Consider the following 20,903-nt stretch of genomic DNA (forward strand, 5'->3'; position numbering starts at 1 on the left):
GTATCTGAGACCATATTTGAACTCAGTTTCTCCTGACTCCAGGGCCAGTGCACTATCCATTTCACCACCTAGCTGTCCCAATAATTTTTAATCTAAAGTGTTTTAACACTTTAAACAGAATTTCAATCTTGTTGATGCCTTAGTAATTTATAAACAAAAACTATTTATAGGGAAGCAATAAATAAAGGGATAGCTAGGATAGCATAACTTGCTGCTTTATTGGTATTTCAACCTCCTTGACTGGTAAGAGGAGTAGTGAGGTATATCTGTCCTGTAGACTCAAGAGGTAAAGAAGTGTCAGGAGACACACTTCTAGTCATGTGGTTTCTTTTCTCTTCTCATTACAGGGAGAAGTCACCACAAGAATCTCCCTTCTCTTCTAAGAGATCTCTGACAGGATCAGCCCTGATATAAAGGATTTGATAGGCAAAACTCCTTGGTCTTAGTCATGGTAATCAACCCAGTGCCCAAGGATACTCCCTGCTTCAAAAGAAATCCTATTCAAGATTCCAGAAAGAACAGGAGAAAATACTGTCCATAAAAGTTCAGAAAGGAATAGCCAGACACTGTGCTAAGTATTTACAAATATTCTCTCATTTGATCCTCACAACAACCCTGAGTTATCATTATTTCCATTTCACAGTTGAAGAAATTGAATCAGACAGGGTTGAAGAGACTTTCCTAGGGTCAAACAGTTAAGATATGTTGCAAGCTGGATTTGAACTCAGGTCTTCCTGACTCCACTTTATTCACTGGTATTTGAGTTCCTCCAAAATAAACATTTTTACAAAGGACCAGAATAGCACAACTCATTTATTTCACTGTTAGATTTATGAAATGTTCACAATTACTATAGAAAGAGCATTGGTTCTAAAGGCAGAGAATGTAAGCTCAAATTCTATCTCATGATAATGACTATCTTTGTGACTGTGGAAAAGTTGTTTAAATTCCTTGGGCTTCAATGTCCTCTTCTGTAAAATGAAGACTAAATGGACTCTAAGGTCCCTTCCAGTTCTAGACCTACACTACTCATTGAACTCTAAGATCCCATTTATAGAAGAGGTTACCTAGGGTTACCTAGTTAAGTGTCAGAGCCACAGTTGTAATCCAGAGCTGATGATTCCCAGTGCACTATTCTTTCTACCTCATAGGCGGTGGAAATAAGTAGAATAGGAAAAAAAGCATCTGGACAATCTGTTGCCTAACTTAATGATATACCAGTTTCTCTTGTTACAAGAATGTGTTTTAATTGTGGTATATGAATGTTATGGAGTACTATTGTTCTGTAAGAAATCAGGAATGGGCAGATGTCAGAAAAGCCTGGAAAGACTTACATGAACTGATGCTGAGTGAAGTGAGCAGAACCAGGAGAACATTGTTCATATTAACAGCCATATAGTGTAAAGATCAACTCTGACAGATTTAATTCTCCTAAGCAATACAATGATCAAAGACAATCTCAAAAGATTTGTGATAGAAACTACTATCCACATCTAGAGAAAGAACTATGGAGTTTGAATGTAGACCAAAGCATACTATTTTCCATTTAAAAATTTTGTTTTATGCTTTATGTTTTTCCCCCTCTCATAATTCCCCCCTTTTGTTCTGATTCTTTTTTTCACATGATTAATATGGAAATATGTTTACCACAGCTAAACATACCTATATTAGCTTATTTACTGTCAAGGGGAGGAGTGAGGGAAGAGAAGGAGGAAGAAAAATGTAGAACTCAAAATCTTACAAAAATGAATGGTGAAAACTATCTTTGCATACAATTGAAATATAAATAAATTTACAATAAAAAGCAAAAAAAGGAATGTGTTTTTCTTTTATCATGGGGGAAATAAAAGTTAGTAATAATATTATTGGGAGGAAAGGGTCATTGAAGAATTCTAAATGTACAGAAAGAAGGAAAATTAGGGAGAAATACAGGGCCAACAGAATAACTCTGAAAGTAACATTTTGAATTTATTTTATATATATATATATATTATATATGTATATAATATATATATGATTGTATGTATATATATATTTTAAAAAGAAATGTAGCCCCTTTATATCTATTCTACTTTATATCTAGAAAGTCTCTCCATTTTGGTAATCATTAAATTCAGTATAAAAAAATACTAAAAGAAAAAGTAAAAGGAGAAGCAAGGGAATAAACTACTTACATTGTATGCATTAACAATCAATTGGATGATATTTCTGGAGTCAGCATGTAGAATCTCCACAGTCGTTCCAGGTATTAATGCTGTAAAATTCTTTGAAAAGGAGAAAAAATAATTAGTTTTTTTCCTTCAATTTTTGTTCCCTATACACAAAAGAATATTCACTGAAATACAATGAATTGAAGAAATTCCAACAATATTTGCCTCTGACCATTTCCAATCCCATTAGATAACAAGTACTTTCTGACAATAAAAACTAGGGCAGGGGAGTAGAGTTACTGAAGGGAGGGGGGCTATACTTACTGAAGGGAGATGGTGGCTTCTCCTCTGTGAGTCTCTCAGGGAAATAAAGGAGGACAACATTATTTCTGGGATGATTTGAGTAAGGTCTGTCTTTGAATCCACTTCTTTAGAGACCACCATTTTCCCTTCTAACATCTTCCTGCTTTGTCTAAGTTAAGCTTTATCAGAACACATTCCTCTGATGTTCAAAATCCAAATGGAAACATTTCTAAAAACCTTAGATGCCAGTGCTTCTCTTTTCAAAGGCAATTCAAACAAATCAATAAATTTTACTCCCCAAAAAACCTCTGGGTACCACTGAGTAAAATTTTGTATAAAATGTTGGACTGGATCTGAAAACAAGCCTTCTTCCTTTTATTGATTTTTATATCAATGTCTAAGGTAGCATGAAAGTAAAAAATAACATTCAAAATTTAGCAGACTATATATTGTTTTTCTCCTCATTTCCTTGACTAATGTAGAAGCAGTTAAATGAAAGAGTTTATGGGAAAACCACTTTGAATAGGGTTTTTAAAACTCTTTTTTTTTTGTTCAAGATATTCAGAAGGGAAAATAAGACCTCATCGCTTTGGGAAAATCAGTGCTGAAGGACTAAACTGCCAAGACCCTGCTTGGTAAAGATGCTATTTAGTGTTAATGACCCATTGATCAGAAAGAAGAGGAAATTAAATCAGTCATATAAACTAAAATTATGAAGGAGTGGGAAGGAAAGGAAAACTATTTAGTTGGATACCACACCTATGTTTGGTCAGCCTACACCTATGATCAAATCTTAAAGAGTTTCTCAAGGACACCAAGAGGTTGTGAGTTACCTAGAATTAGCTTTTAATTGTCAGAGGTAGGATTTGAAATTAGGTTTTTCTGTCTCAGAGGTGAGAATTCTAATCACTAAACCATATCACCATTTTAGAATCTTTTTTTGGAAAATCAGGAAAAAAAGAACATGACGGTGACTTGAGGTAATCTAGATATGTAGAGGAAAGAAATATTTCTTCTCTTAGAGGGGAAGCAGGATGAGTTGATGACCTCAGGAAAAGGTTGAATGGTATTTCACCAAAGATAATCATGCTATTTCAGTTTTGACTAGAGATTATTAAAAGTGGTGGAAAAATATATTTAGGCAAAAGGCAACTTTCTCAGTCTCTGGGTCTCCAAGTAGAAGAAAGAAGTACTGATTTTAAAGGGTTAAGAGGAGGAAGGAGAGGACAACAAGTTGCTGTTCTCTGGTTGCCTGGTAGCACAGGTTCCCTAGAGAAGTTCTCATAACCTTTCAGATTAAAGAATGTAAGGCAGCAGAACTGACTTGATTTTTTTGTTTGTTTAAATGAGCACATGCTGTGTAAGTAATGACAGGTTTCTACTTTTCACCTGGAGAGAGAAAGGAGTACAAAATGAAGAAGAAAGTTTAGAGGGAAGAGACAAAGGAACTGACATTGCCAAAGGGCATACTCAGATAAGGAAAGACAATGGACAAAAAAAAAAAACCCACAACTTTCTCTGGATTACTTACTACACCCAAAGCTAAATACAGTCATCTGTCCTCAACATGGAAAATTCCTTTTTGAATTCTATTTAAATTCCTTCCCTACCCCTAACTGACTTCCTCAAACTATTTCAGTCATTCCTGAACAGTACTTCTATAGTATTTTTAAGTTACTAGATACAGGACCTACATCAAAGATCTTCTCTGGGTCTCAGATTCCTCGTCTGGGGTAAACCATATTCTCCTTATCATGATTTCCTGTAAGAGCACATGTTCCAGTGAAAGGACAAGGATTCCTCCTTCCGCTCAATCTCCCCCAGTCAATCAGACAGGACTTACCACACTAAATACTCATCAATGCTGTTGACTCATGCACCCCCCATTTTCAAATTTTAATCTCTTTGCCCTTCAAATCAGAATTAATGCCCTTTACCCCCTTACCTTATATAGCATGTAATGGTTCTTTGTCACAGCAAATATCAGGTGGATGTTATTTTCTGCCAATTTCTCTCCAAGAAGAGCAAGGGATGGATAATCCTAAGCAACAAAACCCAGAAAGATCTGAGATTTTCCAGAACTCACCAAACTGGCTTCTGACTTCTGTTATCCACTTTGTAGTTTAATCCTTACTATGGAAGAAACCTTTTCTATAGGGAGAATTTAACAATCACTACCCATGATTAATCAATAGGAAGGAAGATATCTAGAAAACTCTTCAAAGGGGCAACTAACTTTACTCTACCAGTAGACCCAAAGCAGAAACTCTCAAAGTGGTAAGGGAAATTGTTTTTCTATTTAATGAAGCAAATCCATCTCTTTTTAAAGCTTAAAGTGTATAACTAAGGGTGGTTAGGTGGCACAGATAGTGCACCAGTCCTGGAGTCAGGAGTACCTGAGTTCAAATCTGGCCTCAGACACTTAATAATTACCTAGCTGTGTAGCCTTGGGCAATCCACTTAACCCCATTGCCTTGCAAAAAACCTAAAAATAAAATAGTGTATAACTGGTTGGCAGAGAATTCAACCAGATTGTGTAAGATTCCCTTTTGTCACAGGGGTCTAATTAAGAAACACTAATTTAATAAATAGAAATAGAAGGCATATAAAAGATAAGAGTATATTAAAGTCCAAGTAACTGGAAAGTTTAAACTGGAAACTTAAGTTGAGGCCCAGAGCTATTCCTAGCATTGGTTCAGTCAGTCACAAAAAAAGAAGGCAAGACATTGGGTCAAGAAAAACCTCAAGAGCAGCTACTGTGTCTCCATTACCATCTGTTTGGATGCAGTATATTCACTGGCTTCATTCAGATGGCATTGTCCATCATGTGGTTGCACTAGCCCTCCTAGCTTGCCATCCAGAGCAATGTGTGGCACGTCATCTGAGGTGAACACCAGCAAGTGCAGAGCTTCCTTCCGCCAACCAATCTTCTCCTGTAAAAAAAACAAGAAAACAAAAAGACAATCAAACTAAGCCTACCTGGGTCCTTCTCAAGCCCATTCTTGGGTCATTAGTTATGGTCCCCAGCTGTTCTTCAAGCTCTCCAAAATGAATCAAAGATGGATGATTTGGCATGGTCACCACAGTCCATCTGCAAGAACATTGGGAAACATTCCAAAGTGGTGTTGGCTGAGAAACATCCTGGGCAGGGGAAGCTTGCAGAAGCATGGACAAGTCTCCAGCTAAAGTTTTGTCCAGGTTGGTCCATATGCTGTCTTTATGTAATTCCACAAATCTTTCAAACCACTGAAAGTATTTCTGACCCTAACTTTCTTCCCTGAAATGTTTTCTGTAAATTACTTACTATATTTACCCAACATGACTTCATTGATTATTGTTGATTCTTGTGATTCAACTGATTACCTAGCTAATTATGGTCTTTGGACTGAGTACCTTAGTCTTCTCTGTGACATTCTATATGGACCCAAAGGGGCTTTACCTTCTCAAGTCTCTGGATAAATGTACTGCCTTGAGCCCTAAACAAGTGTATTTTATAGGTACCAATAAACAATAATGAAATTAAAGTATTTCAGTGAGCAAATTAAGCATATTTTCTCTTTTATTGCCTCATTATATGAAATTCTATTCTCAAGACTGGGAACTTCCAACACGGGGGATTGTCCCTACCAAAGCTTATCAAGTACAATATCATTTGATAAATTATTATGTTATCCAGTTGAAATATTCCAGAAATAGCAGGGTTATTGAAAAAATGTAGATGGAGAAAGAACAACTTTATGATACATAAAATGCTGTTAGGTACCAAATAAAGTTTCTATATTAAAAACCAATTTCTTCATCCTATTTCATTTCTTATGGACATACATGCATGGTAAACTCTAGAATTAATATCCTTCCCTATTGAATGGAGGGGAAAGGTAAGGAAAAATATATTGAATGCCAAGAAATACTGGGATCAAAACAGGTTCGAAACCCCTGCTCTAGAGAATCAGAAAAAAAGTTCCAGAAATCTCCTGCAATTATCATGTTTACTCACAATATTCAAGGTTTGTTATCTAGCTGGAGACTCCCATCTTTCTATAATAAATAGGAGTGGCAGATGAATTAAATGACCATGGTCATTAAATGAGAATTAAATGACCATGGTCATTTTAACTTTCTTGGCCCTCAGTTTCCTCCTCTATTAAATGAAAGAGTGGTCTTAGATACCTAAAAAATGTCCTTCAAATATTAGATCTAGATTTCTATTATCTAATAGCATACACAACAAATTGGGCAGCTAAGTGGTGCATTGGATAGAGAGCCTGGTCTTGAGTCAGGAAGATTTGAGTTCAAATCTGACTTTAGGAACTTACTACCTGTAGGATCTTTAGCAAGTCATTTAACCCTGTCTGCCTCAGTTTCCTCTTTTGTAATATGACCTGGTGAAGGAAATGGAAACCACTCCAGTATCTTTGTGAAGAAAATACCAAATGAGGACATGAAGAGTCAGACACAACAGAGGTAACTCAACAATGATGAAAATATATACAAAATTCTGAATCAGGTGTGCCCTGCCTCTGTTGTGAGAAGAATAGCATATTTCATTCATTATCTGTTCTCTGAGGGAACTAGTTTTTTACTAGTTTTTTCCTATTCTTCTAAGTTTTTTTAAAATATAATTTATAATTAAATGTAATTTAATTAAATATATATTATAATATAATATAAATATAATAAATACATTTTTAAATATAATTTTGGTTTCATTTATAATCCAATATATTTTATTTTATGCATTTTTAAAATTTCAGAGAAGGGGTTCACAGGCTTCACTATACAATCAAAGGAGATCATAATGCACAAAAATATATGAAGAATCTCTGTTCTAAAAGCATGGAGGAAATTCAGGATAGAGACCTATGGTCCAAACTCATTAGAGTGTAAAGACGATACACCACTGCATACACTTTAGGGAATCTTCACAGCCCTGACACTGGAGTTTAAAAGCAGGAGCAGCCTAAGTAGTAGCACATGATGGGTTTTTGGTGCTGAATACTGAAGGGTCAACAAAGCAGTCAAAAATAATCAACTTGAAGCACCAATAAGTTTTTGTCATCCTTTTGTGTCTCCATGTATTCACTAGAAGTTGAGGGAGATTCAGGTTATCAGACCCAAATGCAGAACAGAATAGACCTTAGAAGATTTTCTAATTCAGCTCTTATTTTCTAGAAAAGAAAACTGAATCTTTGAGAGCTTAAGTAATCTGCTCAAGGTCATACTGGTCATAAATGTTGGAGCCAAGATTTGAACCTGGATCCTTTGACTCCTGGACTCTATTGCTTTATCTGTTGTACCATAGTTGCCTCATACCACAGATCTCACAGTCTACTGCCCTCACTTAAAAGATTTTTTAAGTTTTTTTTTTTTAAAGTTGTTTAAGTAATTAGCCTGTGATAGAGCTGGGACGTGAACACAGTAACAAGAAGCTGGCACAGTAGATAGAGCACTAGGCTCAGAAAACCTGAATTCAAATCTGATCTCGGATACTCCTATGTGACCCTAGACAAGTCACTTAAATCTGTTTTGCCTCAGTTTCCTCATCTATAAAATGAACTAGAGAAGTAAATGACAAATCACTTCAATATATTTGCCAAGAAAATCCAAATTGGGTCATCAAGAGTTGGACATGACTGAAATGACTCAACAGCAACTACATGAACACAAGACAAGTCTTCTAACTTCTGTTATATTCCCAAAAGGAAGCTATGTGAGATTTAAAAATCATCAAGGACATTAAGATTCCTTAATTCAAGCATTATGAAAAACCATATGGAATTACATGAAAAAAGTCACAGTCCACATACTTTGACTCTGAGCTTATAACCCAAAGAAATCAATGATAAAAAAGAAAGCCCCCATATACATCAAAATATTTATAGTACTATCAAGGAATTTAAAACAGAGGAGATACTCAGATGATTGACAAATGGCTAAACAAGTTCTGATGTATAAGTTAATGAAACAAGAACATGATTAATTACAGAGAAACATGGGAAGATTTTCATGAGCTGATACAAAATGAAGTAGAATGAAGAAAAAACACATTATACAATGACCTGAACAATATAAATGGAAAGAATAACAACACAAGACAATCAAAACTGCCTCCTGTGAAATTATAACTACTAAGGAACCTTGGTTCACTAAGAGATGGGCATCTCCCTCCTTGTTTTCTAAAAATAATATGGAAGACTACAGATATAAAAATTTTCTTATATGCTATATAAGCATATAAGTTTTGCTAAACTGTTCCCTCCCTCTCCCCACCTTTTTTTTTTAATCCTTTGTTATAAGGGATGGTTTCCTGGTAGTAAAGGGAAGGATACCAATGGAAAATACCAAATTTGCAAATGAAAAAAATAAAATATATCAATAAATATGTATTTCCCAAAATGTCTCTATTTTAGAAAATGAAGGTTCATTGATCTTTTAGTTTAAAAGATAAATGTTTTGATATATTGTACCTTGAAAAAACACTTATTAATATATTTTATTTTTTAAATGTTCATAGCTATTTAAAAGTTTTTGCATCTAACTATATATATATATATATATATATATATATATATATATATATTCTAACATATCCCTCTTCCCACTGTCAGTCCCTTATAATAAGGAATTTTAAAATAGAAAAAAATTGTCAAGCTACACATGAATATCCTAATTAATAGACAGACAAAGTCTTTTTACTTACTTGAATGGAAGAAGGAACACATAAGCTTCAGGGGTTATAAACATGAACCAAAGCTCTCCATCCCTAAGGATGCTTGAGTGAACAAGGGGAACACACACTGTCAACTCTTATTTACTTTAGCCAATAGATGGGCCAGATATGAAACAAAACAATTTAAATAAAATAGCATAGCAAAATCTTTTTTGTTTATTTTTATTTTCCCTTCTAGAAAAGGAAAATAAAAAATAATAAGAGACCCATACTTACAATAGACCAGAACTAAATGGAGGCTTTTGAGGGAATTATAAATGAAGAATCAAAAGGAGAAAGAAAAAAATATAAAGGAAAAACCCGAAGAATGAGCTAAGCAGACTACAGATGAGCAGGTGATAAGATAAAGCATGGGAACCTCAGTAAAATGTCACATACCCTCTCCCCATAATTTACCTCAATTTTCTTAGGCTGAGATATAAGTTCTAGTTATGGCAATTACATTGCAGTTGTGGATGAGTTTTTCATCACTGACTTAAGAGCCAGGACTGGCCTTCTAAATTGAAAATTTTACAAGTGATGGCTCATTAACAAATTGCAATTAGAAAAAGCCTTTCCTGGTGACAGCTTGGACTGCATGACTGTCTATATTGAAGCCTGTAGGGTTTATATGTCATATTTGAGGAAAGAAGCCCTAGGGGAGGAAAGATGAATGGTAAAGAGTAGATGTGGGCAGCAAATTAGCATGACAGATAGAGCTCCAGACCTGGTGACAGAAGACCTGAGTACAAATCCAACTTCAGAAACTAGCTGTATGACCCTGGACAACTGGCAAATCATTTAACCTCTATCTGCCTCAGTTTATTCAATTTCAAAGTGGGAATGGTAAGAGCACCCACTTCTCAAGGTGGTTGTTGCAATGTCTTATCAAGATTTAAGTTCTGTTTTCCAGAACTAAGGCCTAGCAAGCAAGCTATGCTTCAAGCTTGTACTCATCCTCTAAATGATCTCAGCCACAACAAACCTCAGAATTGTTTTATATAATTATTGTATTGCTTTCACCAGCACCAGGGTATTTTCTGAGCTTGAAACCCTACTATATCCATATTCTAATCAAGAAGCCCTGCTACAAATCACACTTGTCACATTATTGCTATTAACCTTCATTGTTAGGGTTGTAACTGACTATACTGCCATTGGCATATGTATTGAGATTTGGTCCCACTAAAGTGGGTTCCCCCACTAGGGCCTTGACCCCGGCACAAGTGTCCTTGCTTACAAGTTGCTTGCCTCATATTGAAATTTAACTTTTGGGGCAGCTAGGTGGCTCAGTGGTAGAGTACCCGTCCTAGAGTCAGGAGTACCTGAGTTCAAATCCGGCCTCAGATATTTAATAATTACCTAGCTGTGTGGCCTTGGGCAAGCCATTTAACCCCATTGCCTTGCAACAACCTAAAAAATAAAAATTATTTGTTGAAATTAAATTTCTGTGTGATTCCTGATTCTCCTGACTCTAACCTGCTCTATTTGGTTCTGATCACCCCAAATCAGAGGTCAGTTCTGTCCAGTTAATACTACCAAATAGATATTTGTTTTGGATATATTATTTAAAGGTCCACAGGTTTATAGAATGTGAAACTGTAACTTTGAATATTAACTAGTTAAATTAAATCTTTCATTTTACAAATGAAAAAAAAAAAACTTTAAACTAAAAAAGCCAGGTGACTTTTTGCCCAAGGTCAGAATTAATATTAGGAGGCAGAAGACCTGAGTTTGAGAATAAGGCATGCTAATGTGGAACCTAGCAAAAATTACTTAACTTCTACGGGCACTAATTCCCTAATCCTCAAAAGAAGGATTAGACTTCAAGGGTTCTTCATTTGTGAAACAGAATCACAGATGTGATAATATTTCTCTGATAGCAGTCAGGCTACTAATGTTTGTCCTTCATTTTTGAAGAAGACCATGATATCATGTCAAGCACATGAATTGGATTTCAATGAAGCCTTACTTTCTCCTCCAGAGCCATCTAGTCCAGTGGTCAGATATGAATCAGGACAACTGGAGGTGGTCCAGGGTATGAGGCCATCAGAGTGAAGTAAGTGACTTGCTCAAGGTCACACCGCTAGTATCGGAAGTGACATTTGAACTCAGGACCTCCTGACTTCAGGACCAGTGTTCTATCCACTACACCACCTAGTTGCCCAGACATGCCACTAGAGACTGTCATTGTCATAGATAATAAAATCACCTCTGGCATATAGGAGGCACAATTAATGCTTGCTGACTGTCAGAATTAGAAGAAACCAGGGTGCACTGGAGTCAGCTTCAACCTGAACCAATTGTTAAATTTTCCTTGTGATTATTTACAACTTGAAAATCAGCAAGGTCTGACTGTTGTGATGATTGGTTAGGCTTAGAAAGTGATAGAGAAATAATAGCAAGGTAGATTAAACTTTAAAAAAGTATGCTGTGAATTTGATAAATATATAAATAAATATGTTTAAACAAATATATAAATAAAATAAATAAATGTAATATAATCCATAATTAAACAAATATATATGTATAATATATAAATAAATGTGTCTAAATATAAGTATTTTAATATAATGAGTTTCCTTTGTAATTATGTATTGTATTCTTAAAAGCATAAATTAATTAAATTTTAAATATGGCAAAATTTTGAAATAAAAACCATTAAAAATTTTAAATAAATTTAAAAACAAATATAAAATTATATATCTAAAATTAATTAAAAATTTAGAGAATATTGTTCTGAGAAGGGGGGGACCTATCAGTTTTACCAGACTGCCAAAGGGCAGGAAAAAAGTTAACAATCACCTCCATGATCTCTATAGTTCCTTTGAGCAATGTGCTGATAAATTCTATTTCGTTGTGAGACCTCACTCTAGTGTCCTTGAAACTAAGTTTCAACTCTGGGCTATCTAGTAAAAAATAATTTCATTTTCAGCAAATATTTGTTATCTACTGTTTGCTGGGCTCTATAAGGAGAATTGGGAAAGGGGCATGTACCCTGAATTCAGGACACAGCATAATAGAGGAATAAGAAACAAATTGAGGGTATTCTGTTCAGGCAAGAATTGACCTAGATGATTTCTAAAGTCTTTTCTAGTTCTGAGGTTTTACTATTTCATGTTTCCTATAGAACATCTAAACGGACAGGGAGGTGACTCAGAGGATAGAGCATGGGCCTGGAGTCAGGAAGACTTGAATTCAAATCTGTCCTCAGACAGTTAATAGCTGTGTGACTCTGAGCAAGTGACTTAACTCTGTCTGCCTCAGTTTCCTCATCTGTAAAATGAACTGGAGAAGGAAATGGCAAACCACTCCAGTACCTTTGGCAAGAAAACTCAATAGAGGGTCTTGAAGGGTTGGACAAGCCTAAGACAACCGAACTAACAACAAAAAGGAGTTTTAAAATGGTGCCACTGAATTTGAATAATTAAATGGTGAAATGAAAAGTCTATCCATATTTTTTCAAAAAAAGCAAGACTTGAACATAGAGAAGAAAATGAAAGATACTGAGGGGGAGATTTTTAGTTAATCAAAATGACAGCAAAGACTTGAGGTTTATAGAGCTGGATTTTGTGGTTGTGTTTTGTTTGGTTTCAAATTTATGTGACAGTTGATTGTGATTCAGTCATGCCCAGTGCCTGGTTGTCAGTATTTCTGTTTTCATTTTTTTTTGGCTGACTTGGGGTAGCTACCAATTTCTAATCAGTCATTCTCTGGGAGCAGATTCTTCCTACTGAGTCTTAACATCAGAAAATCATGGCTTTCAGCATCTTGTTGACATTGGCACTGTGTATGTGTATTTAGCCTGCAACAAAACAAGAGCTGGAAGGAAAGGTCTTTTAAACCAAAACATTTAATTACCTCTCCTACTCCCCACGATAGGGTGAGTCAGAAACCTCTGCCTAGACATACCCTTCTCATGAATCTTCTTCCTCCTTTCCCCTTAGTCAGGGCTGTAATAACCCCAGTAATAGACTTCCCAACCACAAAATGAACAAGTCCCAGGGATGCCCCAAAATCCAATTCACCATCAGTGTAAGACCAGCAGTAAGGACCCAAAGCCTCTTTCTCAACAGAGAGGAATCTGAATCTAAACTAGCTTTCAGTGCCTCAGGAGTCTTCCCTTCTCCTTACTATCAGGAATCCACTTCCAATCCCAAGGTACAGCATCTTCAATCCCTTTTGTCAAGGTCTGGTCTTGCTAGTCCCAGATAAGAATGGTATTAAAACATGACTCTAGGGGCAGTAAGGAGTGGAATGGATATAGCCCTGGAGTCAGGAGGACCTGAGTTCAAATCCACTTTAGACATTTAATATTTACCAGCTATGTGATCTTGGGCAAGTCTCTTAATCCCATTGTTTTGCAAAAACAAACCAAAAAATCCCCCAGAATTATACAGCCTATATCAGATACTCACTTATGTGGGGGGGAGGGTGATAGAAAAATGTCAAAATCAAAAGTTTACAAAAAGATGAATGTTGAAAACTATCTTTACATGTAATTGGAAGAAATAAAATAACATTTTAAAAAATGCTATGAAACCCACCAAACTTTAACAGTTTGGGAAGATACTCCATTCCTCCTGAGCTTCCAGCAAGGCATCCCCAATTCCACTTTCATCTTGGTGGATTATATATGGTTATACCATCTTCCCTGATTGCCTTTCACATCTTAAGCGTCTCCTTATTTTGAATTGTAAGTATTCCAAGCCTTCCTTCATTAAGACAAAGGCAAACCTTAAGGTTCAATCTACAGTTCCCTGCTCTTATCGTTCTAAATTCTCTTTCCCTTGGAGAATTCACAAGCTCCTACAGTTCCCATAATGATGAGACATCGTGGAGTAATGTAATGGGCATTCTATTTGAAAACAGAGGTCAAGACCAAGTTCAAACTCTGCTCTTTATTTACATGAATTTTGGCAAGTAACTTCATCTCTCGACCTCAGTTTCCTCAGTTGCAAAATGAAACTAGTTGGGTCACTTTTTAATGACCTTTCTAGTTCCAAATTTATGATTCTATTATTTTACTCAGCAACCCTCTTCAATATGCGTCTTCAGACCCAAGTTCTCTCCTCACATTATTTATTAAAACTGTGAAAATAGAATTTGTGATATACTCAGCTGAGAATAAGAACTACCATCACCAACTACATAGTTTATGACTTAGTAGTAGACAAGTCTAGGGAGCTGCTTGAGGAATATAAAAGTTAAATAACTTTCTCAGAGTCAGTGTCAGAGGCAAAATCTTAACCCAGTACTTTCATATTTCAAGATTAGCCCTTTATCTACTATCCCAGAGTCATCTTTTTCCTACAAAACTTCCATTCACTCCCCTTTTAGAATTCCAAATTCTTTCAATGATGTCATCAACCTTCCAAGTTCAAAGCTATGGAGTTGTCCTTGATTCCTATCTCTGTCATGATGTCACTTGACCACCAAATTTCCAAATCTAATTTCAATGTCACCGGAGGACAAAAGGACATGGGGACTGAATGAAGGCAAATCACTTAATTTAAGCCTGTAAAAACCCAAGTAATGTAGTCAAGTGAGCAAAGAAACTGTCTGTGGACAGGAGTCCCTAGCAGCCTCAGCATCTCCTTCTACACATCAAGTGTCAAAGCTGGTTTTAATCTAAATTTTTAAGAAACATTGCATGTAAGTATTTCTTGTTTTTTAAAAAAGCCAGAATATAAAATTCCAGATTTATATAAATTTCAAAGAAATATTTTTGAGCAATGAACTTTGTGTTTCATATCGCAAGGTGCTAAAAAAAGGAGGGAAGAGAGAAAAGAGAGTACAAAAGCATAAAATCCATTGGAGCCAGGGTACCTAGTCCTCCAACATTGGGAAGGACAACCACTGAGAATGGGAAAAGATAAAAAGACAGTTCTGTTCTAAGGCTGGAAAGTAACCATATAATGGTTGAATGGTAATGAAAGACTGAAGGAAACTTGAAGGTAATTAAGAAGGTAAGAACCAGAGCAACAGTTTTAGATAGAGGTGACAAATGAAAATATTAAAATGGAAAAGTTCTCCAAGCAAAGAAAGAATGAAGAAAAAAACATATTGGGGAACATTAAGAAAAAGGTTATTAGCACATAATAAATACTCCAGGATTCCAACAATAAGTATACAGAATAGGAATGGCTGATAAACCTATAGAAAACAAAGAGACAAAGGATTCTCTTTTACTAATATATCTAAGAAATAAACTAGTAATTTCTTGGGAAAGGAATTTGGATCCCCTACTATATGATTCCATATTTTGCAGCTGAATGGTAACATAAAAAGACCTTTAAAATATGACAGAAAATGGAATAAAAGAGAATGGAAGATGAATCTTTTTCCAAGGTAACAAAATATTTTTGTAAGAACAAGATATATATGCTTGACTTTATAAAACAAGTTTCTATGCCACAAAAAAAAGAAATTTAATTAAAATAGAAAAATAGGTGATTAGAGAAACATTTATGGTAATATAATACTTAAAAGTTAAAAACTTGACATTTATATCAAATAAGAGATGAACTTGATAAATATATGGAACTGTTAAAAAGATTCAATCCTAACTCAGTTCACAGTACATAAGAAGACAAAGGAAATGAAGATAATTTTCAGAGAAGAAAACAGGTTTTAAATAATCATCTGGAAAATTGCTTAATTTCACTAGCAATCAAAAAAGAGCAAAAGAAAATTTGAGGTATTATTTGACATGAAAGCAATTGTCAAAAAATGATTAAAAGTAAGGAAACAGTATTGTGGTTAAAAAAACACACTTTATAGCTGATTAAAATGCAAAATGGCAGTATGGAGTAAAAGTTACAAAAATAATTACAACCTTTGACTCAATAAGTCTACTATATTATTATTTTGGAGAGCATATTCCTTTACACCTTTAAAGTGTTATCAAGATCAACAAATGTTTTCTGTTTAAGGATTTTCACTGGATCACTGAATATAATCACAAAAGCCTGCACATTAACATAAATATCCAACAAATTACCTTCAAATTAGTTACCTTCAAATAAATCAATTTGTTAAAGGAACAGAATACAGTACTATAATGTCATCAAGACAGGTATGAATAATATAAAGAAACATGGAAAGACCTTGATAAAACAACACAAATTAAAAAGAACTAGTACAATGGAGTACATTCTAATTAAGACCATATATGAGGAAAGAATGAATGGACAAAGCATTCCAATGGGTATTTGGAGGGAGTGACTAAAAAAGTTATTTTATATACTAAAATTAATTTACTCAAATAATACTAGGAAACTTCAATAGGTTGCATTTATGTTTAATATTGTGGTTTTTATTAAAATATTCTTCTTTAGAAAGAAAAATAAAAGTAGAACTTAGACTGAAGAGAGTTATGGTCCAGTAGGAAGGATATCAAGATTGTAGTGGGGGCTCTAAATCCTAACTCAGCTGCCTATTACTATAACTTCATTATGACAACTGATCTATCTGGCTCTCAGTTTTACCATACACAAAATAAAGGGGTTGGACTAGATGATAGGAGAGGTCCCTTGAAGTTATGGATCTATAATAACTTGATCTCAAGTGTCATCATGGTCAAGAGGAGAAAATAAAAAAATTTTAAACTTCTATAATATCACAAAAACAAAGTGTCAATTTATTAAGACAGATAAGGTATTCAATGCACCATACAAAAGTTAAGGAGAGCTAGGATTGAGGTGAATTCATTAGATTTACTATGGAGGTAGTTTTGGTAGAGTGAGGGGAATAGAAATTAATTGGGAAGGGAAAGATTCTTTTCTTTATACAAGTATTCTTCATTTTATAAAGAGATTCACAATAGCATTTCTTCAAACTGTTAGCTTCCTTAGTGCAATTAAAATGTCATTTGATTCACCAAAATACAATGACTATGCCCTATTTTAGGAACATATCTTTTTCAAATGATAAAAAGCACTTCCTTTGCACTTGAATCCAAACCCAGTGTTCAACGGTTGCATTAAATGACTTCTGAAATTTCTTTTTAATTTAAAGTTAAATGATTCCTATCTGAAGTAGGAAACAGCCAGTTTGTGAGTCCTGATTTTGTTCACAGTTCGATTGACAAGGCAGTTTAAGAAAATGATTCTACCTTAATTAAAATGGGAAGTGGTGGTTGCTCAAGTCTGGTTTCCCTGATGAGAAATCCAGATACTTTGAAATCTAAATAGAATTCATTTACTAAGGGCAAAGGAAAATATTTATTCAAATAACTGGTTGAGTCAACAGGAAGCAACCAGAAAAAGAATTCATAAATAAAATCTTCCTTAGAAGGGAGGAAAGCAACAAGTATTTTTCAATTATCTATTATGTGTCAGAAACACTTTATACATTTATAAAATCACCTAATTTTATCTTCAAAACAATTCTGTGAGATAGGTTCTATTGTAATCCTCCCTTTACAACTGAGGAAACTGGAGCAGACAGGGTCATACCATAGTTAGGTCAGTTTAAGGCTTTTGGGCTTGGTGAATTAAGCATTTTTTGCATTGTTTCTTTTCTTTCTTCTTCCTAAACACACTAAGGGCATGCAGACAAAGCTTTTGCTTTCTTATGATTCACTTTGTCTCCTGGCCACTGACCTGAATTCTTCCAACCCAGAGACTATGCACATGACCAAAGCTCCCTTTAATTTTCTTAAGCTATGAGTAGATGACTATGTTTTATGAGCCAGCAACTAAGCCCAATGAACAACAAACTATAAAGAAAGAGCACATATAAACAGAGTTTAGTGGTAACTTGGAGAATAGTCAACTATGCTATCAGGCTGGGTCCTCCAAATCTCATCTCAGATCTCAAGAGAGAAAAATACTAACCCACTGGAGATGGGCCAAGGCAATATAGAGCCTAAGGGAAAATTCAGGCCTATCCCTGAGCAACACTTTAGGGAAGCAGAGTCACAGAATCAAGATTCTCCATTGACTGCTTTCCTCATCTCTCTCCTGCCCAAGTGCTATGATAAAATGGGCTGAAATATGAGGGAGGCTTTGTACAGATTGGCTGAAATTTATCTATTAGAAGGAACATACTCACAGATAAAAAGCACCAACATATTATTCAATTTAATTCAATAATTATTCATTAGTCACCTACTTTGAGCCAAGCCTTAAGTGCTAGAGATACAAAAGGAAGATAAAAACAGTCCTTGCCCTCAAGAAGCTTACAAACTAATAGAAGAAACAACATTCAAATAAACCTATACAAAGCAAACTATTTACAGGATAAATAAGAAATAATTAATAGGGGCAGCTAGGTAGCACAGTGGATAAAGCACCGGCCCTGGAGTCAGGAGTACCTGGGTTCAAATCCGGTCTCAGGCATTTAATAATTACCTAGCTGTGTGGCCTTGGGCAAGCCACTTAACCCTGTTTGCCTTGCAAAAACCTAAAAAAAAAAATTAATAGAGGGAAGACACTCCTGATAGAAGGATTGGGAGAGGCCTATAGGAAATGGAATTTTTACTGGAACATAAAGCCAGAGAGGTCAGTAGGAGTGAAGAAGAGAAAATATGTCAGGTATAAGGATAACCAAAGAGCATGCCAAATTTTTTTTCAATAAAAAAAGAATAATAGAATCTTAAATTGAAAATGACTTAATACAGGATCTGGTCTAATCTCTTACTAAAAAAAAAAAGAATAGAATAATACATGTAGAGCTGGAAGGGAGATGATATTTAACTCAACTGCAGCATTTTACAAATGAGAAAACTGAGGGAGGAGGTTGAATGATTTGCCTAAGATGACAAAGGAAGAAATCATCAGAAGTGGATCCCCAGAAGCAGTTCGTGCTTGTTCTTCACTAACCCCCTGGGGTATCCCACCTATAATGCAGCAAGGATTGCCAAGCTCTTTCCATGTGCTTTCACAGTCATTTAGTGAAGGAATTATCATTCCCATTTTACAGATGAAGAAACTCAGACTCTAAGAGGCTTAGTGAAATAATAAGCCCTGTTTGTACCACCAGTAAGTTTCATAGATGGCATCTGAACTCATCTTCCAGACTCAAACCCAGTTTTCTGCCTAATGTAGGAGTCTTCTTTGCAGCATCACAGTCAGGTGCACACTGGTCCTCGGAGGGAGGAATTTGTTAACTCGAGGTACTGGGTTTAAATATTGGTTTGTCATTTACTATGTGACTACCTACGTGACTTCATTTGAGAAGGCTGAACTTTGGTTCCATGATCATTCACAATTTGCTCTGTTAAAAAGTTCTTTCTTGGATTAAACTAAGTCACTCTGTCTCTGTCTCTCTTTCTGTCTTTCCCTTCCATCCCATCCCCCCTCTCCTATTTATTGAGCCTTATTGTGACTTTTGAAGTAAGGAGGGAAAAAAACTAATCCTCTTTACCCCTTGCTTCACTCTTCCTATCTTTGAAGGTGATCATCATGTCTCCATTAGCCTTCTCTTATCAAAAAACATTTTGCTTCCTTCAACTTTCTGCACTGCTATTAAGAGTGTTAGCCATCCTATTTTCTCTCCTCTATAAAACATTACAATTTGTTAATATTCCTCCTAAAATGTGAAGTGATGGCCACAAATGAATACAATATTCCAGGTGGAATTTCCCCCCATTAATTCAAAGATTTTGAATCTTTGAAATCTTTGAAAGATGTCAGGAGGACAATTAACTACCTTGATGAAAACACTATATTTAAAGAATGGAGGAGCAGCTAGGTGGTGCAGTGGATAGAGTACCGGCCCTGGAGTCAGGAGTACCTGAGTTCAAATCCGAGCTCAGACACATAATAATTACCTAGCTGTGTGGCCTTTGGGCAAGCCACTTAATCCCATTGCCTTGCAAAAAGAAAGAAGAAGAAGAAGAATGGAGTTCAATATTGCTTTCTTAGTGTTTTTGTTTATTTTCGTCTGCTGTCATTTCAGCAAGTTCTATCACACTACTGGCACCTCTGGAGCTGTGGGGCATCTCTGATTTTTTTCATGTGAAATTGTTTACATATGCAGAATAAGGTTAAAGACATAGAATGTGGAGGGGAGAATGGAAGAGTTGACAAATATTCATGTTAGTTGATAAGCTAGAGACCACCAGAAGGATAGTGATCAGGATAATGGAGGACCTTGAGAAAGTGTCATATGAGGATCAGCTAAAGATCCTGGCAATGTTTAGTCTGAAGAAAAGATCAAAGAGAAAGAGGGCAGAGGGGAGGGAGCATAAAGCTGTCTTTACTATCTGAAGGATTCCCCTGTGGAAAAAAGATCAGACTAATTCTGCTTGAAACCCAAAGGGCAAAAGGAGGATAACAAGTAGAAGTTATAGGGAAGCATATTTAGACTTGCTATGAGAAAAACAAGAAGCTATCTGAAAAGGAGAAAGGACCTCCTTAGGAGGCAGTGAGACCCCTTTATCATTTGAGATCTTCAGTCAAAAACCAAGATGCAAAAAGTACAATATCTTCTTGTTTGAGTATAGGTTCAACAAAATGGCCTCTGCAAGAATTCTTTCCCAATCCACCTTAATACTACTGCCTTTGTCTGATATCCCAATTTATCCTGTCTGTATCTTGTTAATACAGAGCTGATTGTATATGGTCCATTCCATTAGACTGTGAGCTCCTGGGGAGCAAGAACTGTCTTTTACCTTACCTTTTCCCCAGTTCTTAGCACAGTGCCACCTGGAACACAGCAGGCACTTAAAATGTATGTTGATTGCACAGGTATCACTATATCAAATTGCTTTCCTTCTCAATGGCAGGAAGAGA

The 20,903-nt window shown here is 35.5% G+C and overlaps 1 protein-coding gene across 1 annotated transcript in view; it reads right to left on the reverse strand.

Moving 5' to 3' along the window:
* ITGB5 (integrin subunit beta 5) overlaps positions 1-20,903 on the reverse strand; it is a 200,460-nt gene that overhangs the window by 94,729 nt on the left and 84,828 nt on the right. The window contains exons 6-8 of the mRNA XM_074214694.1: positions 5,225-5,386; positions 4,399-4,494; positions 2,175-2,264 (exon numbers count right to left, since the gene is read on the reverse strand). Coding sequence (XP_074070795.1) covers positions 2,175-2,264; positions 4,399-4,494; positions 5,225-5,386 — 348 coding nt within the window. The remainder of the gene's footprint in view (positions 1-2,174; positions 2,265-4,398; positions 4,495-5,224; positions 5,387-20,903) is intronic.

This window comes from Macrotis lagotis, chromosome 1 (assembly GCF_037893015.1).
Source record: "Macrotis lagotis isolate mMagLag1 chromosome 1, bilby.v1.9.chrom.fasta, whole genome shotgun sequence".
NCBI lineage: Eukaryota > Metazoa > Chordata > Mammalia > Peramelemorphia > Peramelidae > Macrotis > Macrotis lagotis.